The following is a 15906-nucleotide window of genomic DNA, read 5'->3' as shown; positions in this document are numbered from 1 at the left end:
CACTGGTGTCACAGACCCAGGACTACTTATGTCACTTGTGAGGCCCAGTGAAAAATGAAAATATAGGGTTCCATGTTCAAAAGTTACTCATATTTCCGAGAACCATCAGAGCAGCTGAGCATTAAACCAAGTGTGGGATGCTTTTAAGCTTGAGTCCCTGGGCAACTGTACAGGTTGCATACCTGTGAGGTGGGCTCTGCACAGATCCAAGACCCAGATGGCCTATGTGAATCTCAGGTAAACCCCAAATTTCTTCCCAGGTAGCCTCAGGATTTTCCTCTCATAACCAACCTCCTTCAAAGTCCTCTCCCTTCAGAATCCATGACGAAAAGTCCTTTTTTTCTTTATCCATTCTCTTTTTCCCTAGAGAATATGAGTATTATTAAACTAAGAACCTGCTGATGATAAAAGATGGATGTGTTACTAAATATGGCTCTCTAAAAGATCAGTCTGTACTCCCAGCTTGTGGGCAGTCTGTGGTTGAACAGAAGAGTGTGGTGTCTTGGCTTCATATTCTCTTCATTTTCTTAATCACAAGGATTCACTTCCTTAATCCTGAATCACCACAGCAGCTTCCTGGAGCCCAGTGTCCTCTCTGCTTTAATGCACAGATCTCTCTTTCTGCCGGAAGACTTGGAAGACTCGTGTCTTCTCTGTTTATCCAGTGAGACCTAGTGGTTGAATACACAGGACATGGGCTTAAAATCTGCCTGAACTGGTTTCGAATTACACCTTTGCCATTTTCTGTTTTGTTTAACAAATACATTTTATTTTGCAAATATTAACTCGCTGATCCTCATAACCACCCTGTGAAGGAAAATATGCTTGTCACCTTGTTTCAGATGAGAAAACCGAGGCCCAGAGAAGTTAAGTGACTTGCCCAATGTCACACAATTGGTGAGTGGCAGAGCTGGGTTTCAAATCTCCTCATGCTGGTTCCAGAATGCCTGTTCTTAACACTTCTCTTTGCCGACTCACTGACCTAGATGGCCTCTCCCTCCACTCACCAGGTCAGTGGGCCAGCTACCAAACCTCCCTAAACCTCAATTTCCTCATCGAAACCCACATATAATAATCTCGATTAGTGATAATCAGTATTAACATTAGAGATGCACATGAACTACTTTATAAGGCCCTATACAAATATTAAGAGTTCTACAACTTTTCACTTTGCTTGAGAAACCTTCCATTATTTATGAAATCAAGTCCAAATTCCTTACTCTGTCTTTCAAAGCCATCAAAAGGTAATTCAAGCCAGTCCTTCCATTCTCTTCACTGTTTTTTGCACACTTATTTCTGTCTTTATATCTTCCAGCTTGCTGATTCCCCAAGCCTTTCCTCGATTCAAGGCTTTTTGTGTGTGTGTCCTGCCTCCTCCAAACAGCCTTCTCAGATAATGCCAGTCTAGTCTGCATTGATCTTTTTCCTTTCTGATCTTGACCTCTCATACCCCTTTCATGGATAATTAGCCCATCTTCCCAACTTGGTTATATATTCCGTGAGGGCAGGAGCCATGTCTTATTTCGAGTGGATATGTTACGTCTCCCTGACATGGACATGTAGGAGGCCCTTGATGCTTAGACGGTGGCTAGCGGTGTTTCCTTTTCACCCCAGAGTTATACCAGTGCTACGCATAGGCTGGGCCTTCAGGAACACTTGTGGATTTGTTTTACATGTGCACAGCATCTGCTCAAGTGTTCAGCACACAATGAGCACTCTATAAATTGTATTTTTAGAGACAATCTGTTACCACATAAGGACTACCAGAAATTACTCATACTCTTTGTGTAAATGAATTTATACAATTATAATGTTTAGGAGATAGAATAAGGAAGAGGGAAAGAAAATCATGAGACTTTTTTAAGCTGAAAGGAACAATAGAACTTCTAGTCCAAATGTTTTCACTCGTTTGTCATAAGAACAGGTGTGAGGTTTGTTAAAAATAATTTGTTATTAATGATCGTTAATGTATCAAGTTTGTGAATGATTTACTATTGTGCGTGCGTGTGAATTAAAATGGATTCTAGGTTTCCCCAGTAATAAGCTCATTTGTATTCCATTGCTTTCTTGACTGGGAAATTAAGTCTAGCTGTTTCTTTTCTCAGACAAGGAAACTGAGGCTCAGAATCAAGAAAGAACTGGTTCAATGTCACACAGTGAGTTAGCAGAGAGAGACATGGAGGCCAAACCTTAGGGCTCCTTGACCTCTGGTGAATGATCTTGCCACTGTCCTCAAATCCCCCTCAGTGAGCAAATCAGAAGGAATCAGTGTGACTGAAGAGCAAAATCAAACAAAACCAAGTAAAATTCAAGATCTTGGTTGTAGAGGAAAATGTTTCTTTCCTGGTCAGGGATCAAAACTTGGGGATGAGTTCTCTTGGAGAGGCAAGGGAAGAGAATTTTGTGAAACTACTTATTTCTTGGCCCTCTGTTAGAAATTGTTTGAGAAAGTGTATATTTACCACTTTCTTCCTGAGACTTTACCTTGTTTTTGTACAAATATCCATCCTTGGATATTTGATTTTGTTCTAGAGAAAAAGCCAGAAAGTCCAACTAAAAACAATAGAAAACTGTATCAACACAGGCAGAGCCTCCCACATTTTAATCTGTAAGAGTAGAAGGATTCACTCATTTTTAAAATTTCAGAACATTTGAGCTGTTTGCATAGAACAGAACAACATTCTGATGAATTTGTACCAAAAAAATCTAAAAGTAATGAGATTCTTTCAACAAGCCCCTCTCTCAAATTACCAAGATTATTGATTAAAAAGTATTTGCTTTGCAGACTTTCACTTTTTACTAGATAAAATATATTTGGTTCCAAAATTTCAAGTCCAACATTCAAAATGTAACCATACTCTAAGTCTTTAGTGTCTCAATGGCATCCTATTTATTTATTTTTTAAGATGATGGCTTGGACAAGGATAACCTACATTTCCTTCTTCATAACTTTCTGTAACATGACAGAAGAAACCACACAGCAAATTATAGATGGATGTTCCTTTCATTCACTAATGCTTTTAATAAGCCCTTCAGAAACCTCTGAAAAGTGGAGGATTTCGAATGGATGCTTTTTCCTCTTTTTTTCACTGTTGCAAAGATCATGTCAGTTGAATATTACAAGATCGAGGGCTTTATTTCTTTGCCTGTTTCCAGTTAAAATCTATTTCACCAGATAGAGACACATTGGCCCAGCAATAAAACAATGGCTGAAGTTTATGATCAGGAAGAGGCCAAACACCACTTGTCAGCTAAGAGCTTTGCTCACTGGAATGAATCATTGATTTTCGGAAGCTCAACTGAATTGTCCAAGGGTCCATCAGTTTTCCTGATGATAAGAGACTTGGCAGTGTTGGCTAAAAGGGAGGGATGATGAAAAACGAAACAGCCAAACTGCTGTATGCCCCAAACTGTGAAAACACAATCTTTTTAGATTCATAGTTTAACTTTCTTAATTATCACACAAAATAATTAAACTCATCAACCCCAGAGACAACTTCCCTGCAAAACAGCTAAATGAAAACCCCATCAACTCCCCTGCTAACCCCCTTCACCAAAAGATTCAGTAGGATGTTGTGATTTACAACGAAGTAAGAAAAGTAGTTTAAACATTTTTTAAAACTCAAGTTTACGAAGAGAAATTAACCCAAGACAAATAGTTCATTCAAATACTATAAAAATAAAATCAGAGGGAAAGGGGGGGAGGAGGAGGAAGGCAGAAGAAGGTAAATGGGGTCAAATATATGGTGATAGAAGGAGATTTGACTTTGGATAGAGAGCACACAATGCAGTGTACAGATGATGTATTATAGATTTGTTGTACATTTGAAACCTGTATAACTTTATTAACCAATGTTGCCCCAATAAATTTAATAATAAAATAAAATCAGAGTAAGGTTAGTCCAAATTAGAAAACGAGATTTTCAGACTTGAATCACCTGAATAATTGTCTTAATACCCTGGTTTGTGTGTAGCAACCACTTTCAAAATAGCCTAGAATCTTAGAGCACTAAAGTTGGATATGTGCATTGAGTTCATCCAGCTCAATACTATTCCCAGATGGGAAAATTGACACCCAAGGAGACCTATGACTTGTCCTCATAGCTTTTTAGCTGCATGAAGATCAGAACCACAGATTCTGGGACTCTTCATTATGAAACACTACCTATAGGTTCTTATTTTATATAAATCAGACTATATGAGAAAACTGTGTTCTGACAGAAATATGATTTCATATAGTTTTGATCCCAATGATTTTCTCTCCTATCTGGAAGACTTAAACAAAACAATAAAACACACAGAACCACAGGAAGAACTAAACGATAAGTTCTGGAAGAATTTATCATTCAAGCTTGTCAGGGAGTACTTTTTCTCTCAACTCGGAATCTCCCAATTCCAAAAACCAATATAAAGGCAGTCTCACAGCTCGGCAGTAAAGCTGCTTTTAATTCCACAATGAGATCATTGGGTTCAATAGACAGACTCAAGTAGCACTTAAAATTAGGTCTGCCTGCATGAAATGAACTTTGGATCCTGGCCACGTGTTACCATAACTTCTCTGCTATCCTCACAGGGTGTGTCTTTGTGTATGTGTGCACATGTGTATGTGCATGTGTACATGTGTCTGTCTGTTTCTCATGAGTTCTGAAAATGTTCCAACTAAATATTTGTTTAAGACTTCATGGAATGGCTAAAAATCTATTGTAATTATGCTTTGAACTTAGATCCTCCAGTTTTCAACTTTTTCATGTTCACATGAGAGCCAGAGTCTTATTCACTTATTCATTAACCTGTCTCCTGTTTGCCCCGAAAATACGCGCTAGTGGAGCTAGTGGCTACAGTGTTTACTGTAAGATAATTTGCAGATTACAGTCCTAACTTTATCCCCAAAGTTTGCCACGAATCATCTCTCTTTTATTATTATTTTTGCATTGCTCTAGTATATCGATAATCTTTGGAAACAAATGACATCATTTTATTTATAGCATTCTGCTTTTAGTAGTGGTATTTCCATTTACAAAATATAGTAATTCTCAATCGCCAAAAATGTCAAATCATAGAAAACATAGCATTCCCACGCGTGATGTTAAATGAATGCTGGTAGCCAGCTGCACTTTTTTCCCTAAATGGGAAAAGGGTTAAAGAAATATTTGTGGGAAAGTTATGTTCCAAAACACTATGTCAAGTATTAGCAATGTGAAGGTAAAAGGGGCTTGAGAAGCAAGGGCCTTGGCTGGAGATTCACCCAGATAGACGCCCTTCACCTGTCCTGTCCACCCAACAGTCACTTTGTGAGCCAGATCCATGTGGTAGCCAACATTCTGTCAAGGTCAAGTATGGCCCAAAATTCCAAGTAACTGGATATGACAGATTATTAGCTCAAATGTTCCTTTTTAGGGTAGTGTTGATAGCAAACAAAACAATATTTGAAAATCAAATGAATAAAAATGATGTTTAACTAATTATAAAGCAGTTGCCCGGGGAAAACATGGATCAGGTGCATTTCCAGCCCCCATTCAGGAATGGCATCATCTATTTTGATGGCCTTTTGCCAGTATAAACAGACACATATGACTCGCTGATGTTTTATATTACGCATGTTTAGAATGGGGGGCTATATATTACTTTTATTCTCATGTCATTTCAACAAATCTTTTTAAAGGATTAGATAATCTACTGTACTAAGCACTAACTCCTTTTCTTCAACAAAACACTTTAAAATGAAGCCATTCCAATCATTTCAGCTACTCTGTGAAGGCTACATGAATAAACTGAATACATTGTGCATATAGCAAATTAAAAATCTCAAAAGATTGTTTTAATCTGTTTTAAGTCCTTGCTTTCACCACAGGAATCTCAAACTCTTTGTTATGTTGTACATTTGTGAATGGAGCATACCTGGAATATATATTGTGATGGTCAACCAAATGCAAACAGCCAAAGAAGTCACTTTGCTATGATATCACAATAACAGCAATGAATGCCCCTTCCCCCATCTCATTTAATTTGTCTTTCAAAATATAGTGATAGCATCTCTGTTAATGAATTTATAGTTTCTTTTTCTTCAGTTTGCATGTAAATCTGTCTCATATTTTTAATGTAAATTTATTAAGTCAGTTATATTAGAACTTTATAATGAAAAACAGTTGGCTTTGGTGTGCATGGGAGTATGTGGTGGGGGAGGGGAAAATCAATTCCTAGAGAAACAACTCTATTTGAATTGTTTTTGTTGATTTTTAACAGTCGGATACTAATGGACCATTCATGGAAAAGTATTAATATGTTTTTTAAAGAGTTAATTTTACTTTTAATATGTAAATTATGATCATATAAAGAGAGACCTTAATTTATAGACATTTCAACAGTATATATCAAGGCAAAGAGGATAGTTTCAGTAATTCTTTGTAATGAATTCCTCTTAAGATTCTGAAGAATTTTTCTAATTCAAATGTTCATTTTTAGTGAATATTTATTTATTAACTGAAAGCTAACTACAGCATAAAATAACTGTGTAAACAGTTTATGCAATAAAACACAATATCATTTGATCACATTTCCAATATTTCATTTTGCCTACTAACAGCCCAAAAGATGACATTCATTTTTTGAAACAATGTCACTATTTGGCACGGAAGTGTATTTACACGAGAGCTTGTTTCATTTGCCATTTATTCCAATAACTTGAGAACAATTATTTGCAACTAAATCTAACAGTATTTGTACAAGTACTTTCAAGCTAAAATACTGCTAAAAAATTCCAACACACATGCAATTCAATATGTTTACATAATAACATATTTATTATAAAACTTATGACTCTAAGCACTTTATAGGATGTGAATACAGGAGTCACTCTACCCTCTAATGAAACATGGCCACATCTGAGAGGAGACGCTGCTGAGCAGAAGAGTTCTGTGTTCAGTTAAGTTGAAATGGGTTGGCTACTCGGACTGTTCAGGAATGCTACTGCGCCAACATAGAATCGTTTGATAGCTCAATTCACACAAAACTGCAGCAGATTTTCAAGTATAAGCCCTTAGCAACCAAGAAACCGGTAGCACAAGCAGCATTGACAAAACACACTCTTATTATGCAGGTGGGCTCTGTTTTAAGCAAAGTCAATACTGAAAATCCAAATATACAAAACAGATAAATTAGAGAATGATTATTTGTATTATAAAATGATTTTCTGCTTTATAAAAGGATTCACAAGGTTCCTCTAAATGGCACTTCCCCTAATGCATTTAAAATACAATTTGATTTACAAAACTTCAATTTACACATGACTTTTTGCACAACCATTGTGAGAAGCAAAGTACACCTATATACAGTACTTAATTTTCTCTCAGGGTTTAGGTAAGTGCCTTATTGTATCAGTAAAAGACACTTAAGCCAAAATGTTATCTTTTAAGCCACTGAAATAATAAAGTAAATATTGCCTCTAAAGCATGGATATTCTAGAAAATTAAAGTATATTTGTGACTTTGTATTTACATTTTTGGGACTCATCCTTCCATTGTACATCTTTAGATAGCACATGTATATAGCTATCTACAGGCCATAATATTGAGCCTTGTTCTGCAGAAATTTATTGTATATTATTTTAGTGTTTTTTCCTTTTTAGCTGTGTAACTGTAAAGAGATGTTAATGGTGGTTACTCTGTAGCTATTCTATTTATGATATATCTGTTTTATACTTCATTGCACAGAATCAGCTATAAAAAATGCAACATCCTGTATTTCATTACTGTTCGCACTGTTTACTCCGGGTGATTGTCATTCCTCTATGAGCACTAAGCTCACTGCAGGGGGGTATGGGTGAGAGGGTGGGACAGAGATCCTGTCTACTGTGTCTCTGTGTCCCCTTAGCACACAGCACAGAGCCTGGCACCTAGGAAGCAAGCACTCAATGAGTATTTCTTGAATGAATGAAGAAATGACTAGATTGGGAGAATTGTCAGGAAGGCTTTCTTCACTCTAGCATCCAATCCAGTATGTTTCTGGAATGTGCACAATCAAAATGAATTTCCAGAGTCAAAAATCACAGAACCTCTCTCTTGTTCCTTATCCACTTTGTAAAATCCATAAGATATTGAGCCCTTGATGACATGGAAATACTTAGAAAAATTAAATCACCTTAGAGGTCAGAGGACAAAGCAGAGGAAATCGAAGGGTTATTTCCTTACTCACCAACTGCTGGAGTGAACCAACAAGGCACACAGGTTGACCAGAGTCCAGAACCAAATCAGACTCGTGGCAATTGTGTCCAGGCTGAAAAGTGGTACTTTTGAGTGTTTCAATACAAACTTAGCCACAGGTATATTCAGAAGCAGTGAAAGGAACTAATTAAGAGCTAGAATCAAAGGGAATTACCATTCGCCATTTGTAGGTCCAGACACATAGATCTGTTCCAGGCAGGGCCAGGGGAGATCACATTCTGTTGGCTGGAACCATTTTGCTGGGCCGATGCTCATACCTATTACAAGTTGTATGTAAAATAAAAGTGAAATAGCAAAATCCAGCTGTAGGAGATCAAAATAAAATATGTTTCGAAAGCACTTTAGTGGATATAGCAAAACAATATAGTCAGTGGGGATGTTAAGAAGTTAATAAACATAAAATGTGATTACATTAGAAAATAAAGTTTCAAAATATATGGTGTATTATGCCTTGAAATGAAATAGCCTGGACCAAATTCAAATGATTTCATCTTAAAATCTAATACAAATAAAGTACATATCTAAAAAGTTTGAGAATCTAGAATATAACCATAATTATTAAGCAAGAGTTTATGAATCTGAATTCTTCCAGGAGGCCTCTTTAAAATCATGTAACTAAATGAATAGTCAGCTATCTCTATTTAAAAATAATGAATTAGTTTTTCTATGGATAATGGCATTTTACAGGAATGGCTTTACTTTCAGGAGAATAAGAACAAACACTGAAGTGGAATCGCTACATCAATAGTTCTAGTCATACAGTTTAAACCTAGAAACTATCTTAATAGAATATGTATACTAATTTCCCTTCATAATCATTTCCCAAAATACCTACCTCTGTATTCTTTGTTTGTCATTATACCGAATGAGAGCAGCCACAAGAGGATTTTTGAAACTCTTTCATATATATAAACGCTTCACTCAAAGAAGAGTGGTTTCCAGGAGCTATGTCCAAGTTCAACTAGCATAATACTATAGCTCCTTTTCTGTGAAATCTCTTTACATTAACTTTCTTGTAAATCATTGCAGCCCATCATTTTCAATTTTCATCTAATGGATTTAAATAAAAATTACAATCTCTGATCAAGGAATGAACATGTTAGCTTGTCACTGTGAATATTCAGAGATTCTAGGTTGTCGGAGGTATTTTTTTTCTGAATGCCCTTTGCATTTATATATACACAATTACCTTCTATTGTTAAAAAAACGATTTTGCACCAGTCATTATTAATCCAAATAATTTGGATTTAAGTAATTTATGATTGAAAGCCTATCACATGAATTGTTTATAGTGGCAGACAATATACTATTAGTCATTTTAAAGCTTTAAAAGTAAGTTATCAGGATCCACTTCAATCTCCACACGATAATAAAGGATTATTATGTTCAGTAACCTATTTATGAAAAGGAAACAGTGTGCTTCTTTCAGACGCCATCAATTGCTTTAATAAGGATTTGAAAAGCTGGACTACTTTATATGCAGATCACCATCCCAGTTGCATAAGGATTTACAATAGACAAAACAAAACTATTTTTTGTTGTAAAGAAGGGCTGTTTGTTTAAATCACACAATAATGTTTGCATCTAAAAATTGTTTACAGGCTAATAAGGCTTCATAAACATTATATAGACTTGGTTAGTTAAAATCATTTTAATGCTAAGACCAAAACAAAAGGCTGCTCAAACCCACAAGGAAAAAATCAAGAAACACATGCCTAAAGAAGACAGAAGAACAAAATGCTTACTTTCTTGGTTAAGGTACTTATTAATCAATTTGGAGATGCAAATAATATCTGATTTGATAGCACCTCGTTAACGCTTCAAGAAACTCAAGAGGAAAACGCTGCTTTATTTGAACATGTGAAAATTGAGAAGGATTCTGGGTCTAAACTTTAATCCCCAAAGAAAGTAATGCATACATTTCTCTCTGCCGCCTTGAATTTGCAGAGAACTTACTTGGGAAGTTTTAAGCTCACCTTTGAAGTCTTCCTTCAAGGTATTTAATGGCTCATATGTCTTTATTAAATGAGGTGTGTGGCGGCCTCTACTGGTGTGTGTTTATAGAAAATGTTTCGATAGGCAGAAAAAATATTAATTTCAATTAAAAAGTTAGAAATACAGACTCTGTCATTTAAATATATAAAAATATCTAATTTAATGCAGAAAAAATATATTACAAGTTGTGTAATGTACTCTTAATTAGGAAAATAATCTAAAACACTGACCATGTTAGTGTAAAATAATAATTTACCGAAGGGCATTAATTGTTCAATTCACTCTGATATTGGGTTAAATATATTTTATTAATGAATTATAATCCCATCTGAGGCGGTTTATTACCTCTAGTCCACTGTTAAATCCCCTTAGTTGACTTAAATAAAATCACTTAGAATAAACCCAGAGGAAAGGAAATATTTTACAGTTAAATCTATAAAGTCCTAGAACTAGAATCATTTCATGATAGGCTGGTTTCTATAACTCAAGCAAACTGTACGTTGACTTCATATAGCTGACATTTAGATCTATTTTACAGTGTTTTTAATTTCAAAAATACAACACATTAAAATATGTTCAATTTTTCAAAGCTAAAAGCAACATTTAAGTAATGTACTTAAAGTGCAAAGGCACTTTAACACAAAGAAGTGATGCCTAGTGGCTATACTTGGTAACTGTAGATGGAAATACCATATATCATTATTTACAAAAGAATTTAGAGTCTCAAAAGATCTTTGGAGATCTTCTACAAAATACACTAGATAGCCATTTTCATTTGAAAAGTTTGCTTACTCTTTCTTCATTCACTATAATCTCCTCTTCCCATCCCCCACTGGAAAAATAAAAGAAAAAGAAACAAAACCATAAACAAAATATATGAAAAAATGCATTGTAGAAACATTCATGTTCAGTGATGATTCCTAAGGAGAGAAGGGGGGGGGGGAGCAAGAGAGAAATAATTTAAAGGAAAGCTCGAAAAAGCAGTATCGTTGCTTCACCCCATTCCCCAAACATTTTCAAAGTCCCCCATTGACGCTGGGAAAGGGAGAACACAAACAAACACAAAAACAAATGCAGTGCTTCCAACAGTTTGGAGCAGCATCCTTTGATGCCATAGGGTTGTAAATGATTTCCCTTCACAGCTGACTGATTGCAGTTTGTTTTTCCAGAACTTCGAGGTAGTCTGGTTCTGATTGCGGCTTAGCTTGCAGTAAAGGGTGGTCGGGTTTTGACTGCCCCACAAAGCATTTCCTGGGAGTTCCATATAAAACGGTTTTATTGATTCTGTCTTGGTTTTGGCGTCGAGATTCATAAGAGGGGGCAAACTGCCTTTTAGGTAAGGTACAAAAGTTATAGTGGACTAGTCCTGCACTGGGGAGCTCCTTGACTCGCTCAGCAATATTCTGATACAACAGCTCAGGCTCTCTTGGTGTGGCTGGCTTTTCTAGCAACTCAGTGGCACTTATAGTGTAAGCAAGAGTGGCTGGCTCTTCTTTTTTCTCCTCCAGGTTGCTGTAGCTGAATTCTTGCAGGTTTCGGTAATAGGCTACTGGGTCTCCTTCCTTCTGCATGTAGATGGGGTTTTGGCACATCTGCCCCACGGGTGGGGGGATATAGTTATAAACATGGCCATCTGTTTTATCCTGTGTCTCGCTGTTGTAAGACCCATACTGTAATTGGAAGGAACTTACATCTAAGTTGTTGGCACTCCTTGGAACACTTGGCACCCCCTTTCGGCGTTTCAGGACAAAGACGAATAAGCCAGCCCCAAAACAGACAGATAAGATAAAGACAACAAGCAATCCTAAAATCAAGACAGAAAGTGGAACTTCAGTGTGTAGTTCAGGATAGGAACTGGGAGACACACTAAGTGACCGAGGTGTGTCTGTGTTGTGATTCATTGACAAAACGGTTCCGTCTGACAAGTTCGGGCTGTCTGGACAGATAGCCTCCCTCCCCAGAAACTTTAGTATCTCCCCTGCATGCTTAGCGGGAGACTCGCAGGTCACCTCATTGATGATGACAGGGGAATTGGCATGTTCTGTCCAGTCTTTTAGCCCCATGATGTCGCAGGTGCAGTCCCAAGGGTTCTCTTGCAGATCTATCTGGATAAAAGCCGGAAGCTGATCCAGAACCCCTTTCACAGGCAAGTGAGAAAAATGGTTGTTTCTCAGATTCAGCCTGGTGAGGGCCGTGCCCCCAAATATGTTATCAGGTAAGGACCTCAGCAGGTTGTTATTCAGAAATAGTAGCTGTAGGTTAATCAAAGCATCAAAGGTCAGCGGCTTAATTTCTTTAATGACATTGTACTCTAAATAGAGATACTGCAAGCTGTGCAGTCCATCAAACATAGAAGGATACAGCACTTCAAGGTAATTGCCATTCAGATAAAGTCTGCGTAAACTGGTCAGATTTGTGAAGGCACCTTCCTGAATGACTGCGATCCTGTTGTTTCCTAGATGCAACAAATCCAAAGAACTGTAATCTAAGAGGTCATTTTTATAGACGGTTTGAAGATAGTTCCCTGTCAGGTAGAGTTTCTTTGGACTGGTAGGTTTGGGCTGCAGATCAGAGATATTTGTGAACTTCCTTTCTTGGCAGTTTACGTTTAGACCGTTGTCCGAGCTCTGAGAGGTGCACACACAGCTACTGGGGCACGTGAGGGGCACAGGGGACTTGGTCTGGTACACCATGATCGGGCCGAAGCTCTGCCTGTCCTTCGACACAGTGACCCGAGGAGTTGGACGATTTCTCATTTTGGGTGGCCGGCTGGCTTTTGGAGCCCTGGTTGGGTTGAGAGCAGGATTCATTGTCGGGGACGGCCTTTGGATATGTGTGTCAGCATGGCCACCCCTCTGACTGGAGTCACCAGCACTTTTTCTGGGACAGAGGTCTTGCCTGGTCAGTTGGGTCACATCTTTTCCATGCAGTCTAAAGGGAGTTTCACAGACAATCTCCCCCACAAAAACAGTTATGGTGTCTAGCCAGGCCTTGAGAGGAAGTAAGTCACAAGTGCAGTTCCACGGGTTTTCCTCCAGCTGAATCTCCATGATCCCTCCGATGTGTTCAAGGACACCAGCGAAAGGCATCACTTTCAGCCTATTTCCTCTCAGGTCTAAGTGGGTCAGCAGGACAAACCGGAACACATTGCTGGGCAGTGACAGCAGAAGGTTGTCATTCAGGATGAGCACTTTGAGCTTATTCAGTTTGCTGAATGCCCCTGCCTCGATAGCACTGATGTAATTGTAGTCAGCCTGGAGGTACTCCAGGCTCTCTAGGCCCAGGAACGTGTCCTCCCTCAGCACCTCGAGCTTGTTGTTGTTGAGGTGTAGTCTCTTGAGGGTTTTCAAGCCGCTGAATGCCCCGGTTCGGATCTCCTGCAGCCCGTTGTTACCTAGGTGGAGAGTCACAGCGTTGGAGTAATTGACGAACTCGTTAGGGTACAGTCTGGTCAGGAGGTTTCCATTGAGGAAGAGCTGGTAGATTCGATACTGGGGGGGCTGGAGCAGACTGACAGTTGTAAATCCTTTGTTTTCGCAGTTAATATTCAGTACGTTTTCCTTCTCTTCGCACAGACAGCGGATCTTGCAAATGTCTTTGGCAGTTTTGCGACTCTCCGTCTGTAAGAACCCGGCCACGGTTAACACACTGAGGAACCAAACGCCGCTCAGCATCTTTAGGCACCGTCGGTGTCAGCTCAGGTACCTACAGGCAAACCTTCGGGAGGGGGGCGGGAGACAGCAGGGTGCGGGGGAGAAAGAAACAAGGAAGCCCGATTAAAACGGCGAAGCCAGGGGGCGGCGTGGGAGGGAGGAGGGAGAATGCGGGGAGTGGGCCACACGGCAGAATGAAATCATTGCGTTTTTCAAAGCGATTTCTCTTCTCTCCGCCACCCCCGTCCCCAGCCCACCCACATACGCATCCCCGAACACACATGCTTGCACCTGATTTCCCGGCGGGTCGCAGCCAGCCGCGGAGTCATTAGGAACCGAGTTGTCCTACTAAATCCAGCCCATCCCCTCCTCCCCCGGACTATCTGGAAGAGATCTCGAGCGGCTCGCCCGTCCTGGGCTCGCAGAAGAAATTGCTTTACTTTTTTTTTTTAACTGCGCAAAAAGGGGGTGGGAAAATCAGGGGACTGGCGGCGGGGGAGGGGGAGGATGGAAGAGCAATGATAGTGCGGCGTGGGGGTTACTCACGCATCAGGAGAAGACGGGACCCCTCTCCTCCGCAGTCCGCCAGTAGTTTAGCATCTTCAGAAAAAGAGGGAGAGCAAGGTAAAAGAAGACGCCGCTTCCGGGGCAATGCCCTGATTTCTGCTGGTTGATTTAATTTGGCCCGGGGGTGCGCAGAAATTAGAAATCCGGCAGGCGGCAGGAGAGGAAGAAAGGGTTGGAGCGGCGGGAATCTGAGTGGACCCGGACCCGGGGGTGCGTCTGCGTAGGGAGATCGGGGAGCCGGCCGGCCGGGTCAGCGGGCAGCAGCGACTGGCAAGCCTGGGTGCGCGCTTCCAATCCGGTGGCAGCGGCAGCAGTGCGCTTAGCAGTTTGAATTTGAGAGGCTTTGCAGGCACCCCGGGACAGGGCTAGGGTGACGTCACGGGGGGAGGGGGTAGGCAGTGGATCGAGGGCGCGCGCCGGGGGAGGGAGGGGCAGATGCTTCCCTTCCCTGCGAGTGGCTTTGCAAAGCTCAAATCCTGGCTGCGTCAGTTGATTCTGAACTACTCCACCTCCAACCCCGCCGGCAGTGAGCTGCTGGCGAGGCTCCTGGAGAGGGGTTCTCCGGGAGGGGCCCCGCTAAGGGGCTGGCGCCGTCCTAGTGGTTTCTTCTACCTGCTTCTCCCTCCTGGCCATTCCGGGGAGGGGGGCGTCTCATTCCAGATTCTCAAGCAGGGGTCCAGATCTCTCTCTCTCTCTCTCTCTCTCTCTCTCTCTCTCTCTCTCTCTCTCTCTCTCTCTCTCTCTCTCTCTCTCTCTCTCTCTCCCTCTCTCTCTCTCTCCTTCTTTGCTACAGGATTGGGGCTCGCCTGCCAGCCTCCTAGCTCAGATGCTCTTGGTTCGAGAGTGGGGTGTGTGCGCACCAGTTTGTCTGTGTAGGAGGGCGAGTTCTCCTAGGGGATGTATACTTTACATACAGAGCTCTGTTTCAGTACTGAGAGAATTACTTTCTGGGTGGTGGCTGGCCAAATATTTGCCTGGATTCTGAAAGCCAGCTCAACGTTAGCTTATGGACTGAGATAAACAACAATAAAACCCTTCTCCCCCTGAGGTTTATACTTAGCCAGATAATGAGGTTTAAACGTGTGCTTTTTGCCTGAAGGAAGGAGAAGAGGAGTGGGTGTCAGAAAAGCACTGCCAAGGCTGAGCCTCAGCTGGGAGTGGGAGCCTACAGAAGGGTGCCTAAGGAGCCCAGGAGCTAGGAGAACAGAAGACAGCAATGCAGGAAGACTGGCTCGTGAGAAAGACAGGAGAAATGAAGGGAGTCCGGCCTGAGACCCAGTAGACCTGGGTTCTGATCTAGCTCTGTTGTCAGGTACGTCACTTGTTTCTGGATCTTCCCATCTCCATTGGCAAAAGCGGGTGGACTATAAGGGCCCTCCCTGCTCTGACATTCCATTGAATTCAGAAAACCTTTCGACAGCATTATTAATGGCCAGATGTTGGGGGTTTGCCTTCTTTATCTCATTTTTCCT

General features: G+C 40.3%; 1 protein-coding gene and 1 long non-coding RNA gene across 6 annotated transcripts in view; one reads left to right on the top strand and one right to left on the bottom strand.

Annotated features, from left to right (window-relative positions):
* Nucleotides 1-10503: 10503 nt before the first annotated feature.
* Nucleotides 10504-15906, bottom strand: part of SLITRK2 (SLIT and NTRK like family member 2) — an 8049-nt gene continuing 2646 nt past the window's right edge. Inside the window, exons 2-3 of one of the 5 annotated variants that reach the window (XM_016131143.2) lie at nucleotides 14414-14467; nucleotides 10504-13931 (exon numbers count right to left, since the gene is read on the bottom strand). In XM_016131143.2, coding sequence (XP_015986629.1) covers nucleotides 11351-13888 — 2538 coding nt within the window. In that variant the 5' untranslated portion in view covers nucleotides 13889-13931; nucleotides 14414-14467 and the 3' untranslated portion in view covers nucleotides 10504-11350. Of the gene's footprint in view, nucleotides 13932-14158; nucleotides 14362-14413; nucleotides 14468-15906 lie in introns of those variants that run through there. The other 4 variants (XM_036227068.1, XM_016131144.2, XM_036227069.1 and 1 more) reach the window with 4 other exon arrangements.
* The window catches only part of LOC107503195, a 24055-nt gene continuing 23756 nt past the window's right edge, over nucleotides 15608-15906 (top strand). The window contains exon 1 of the long non-coding RNA XR_001595165.2: nucleotides 15608-15746. This is a non-coding gene — a long non-coding RNA (uncharacterized LOC107503195). The remainder of the gene's footprint in view (nucleotides 15747-15906) is intronic.

Source organism: Rousettus aegyptiacus, unplaced genomic scaffold (assembly GCF_014176215.1).
Source record: "Rousettus aegyptiacus isolate mRouAeg1 unplaced genomic scaffold, mRouAeg1.p scaffold_m13_p_9, whole genome shotgun sequence".
Lineage (NCBI taxonomy): Eukaryota > Metazoa > Chordata > Mammalia > Chiroptera > Pteropodidae > Rousettus > Rousettus aegyptiacus.
The sequence above is the reverse complement of the archived record's forward strand: the minus strand, read 5'-3'. Positions and strand labels throughout refer to the sequence as shown.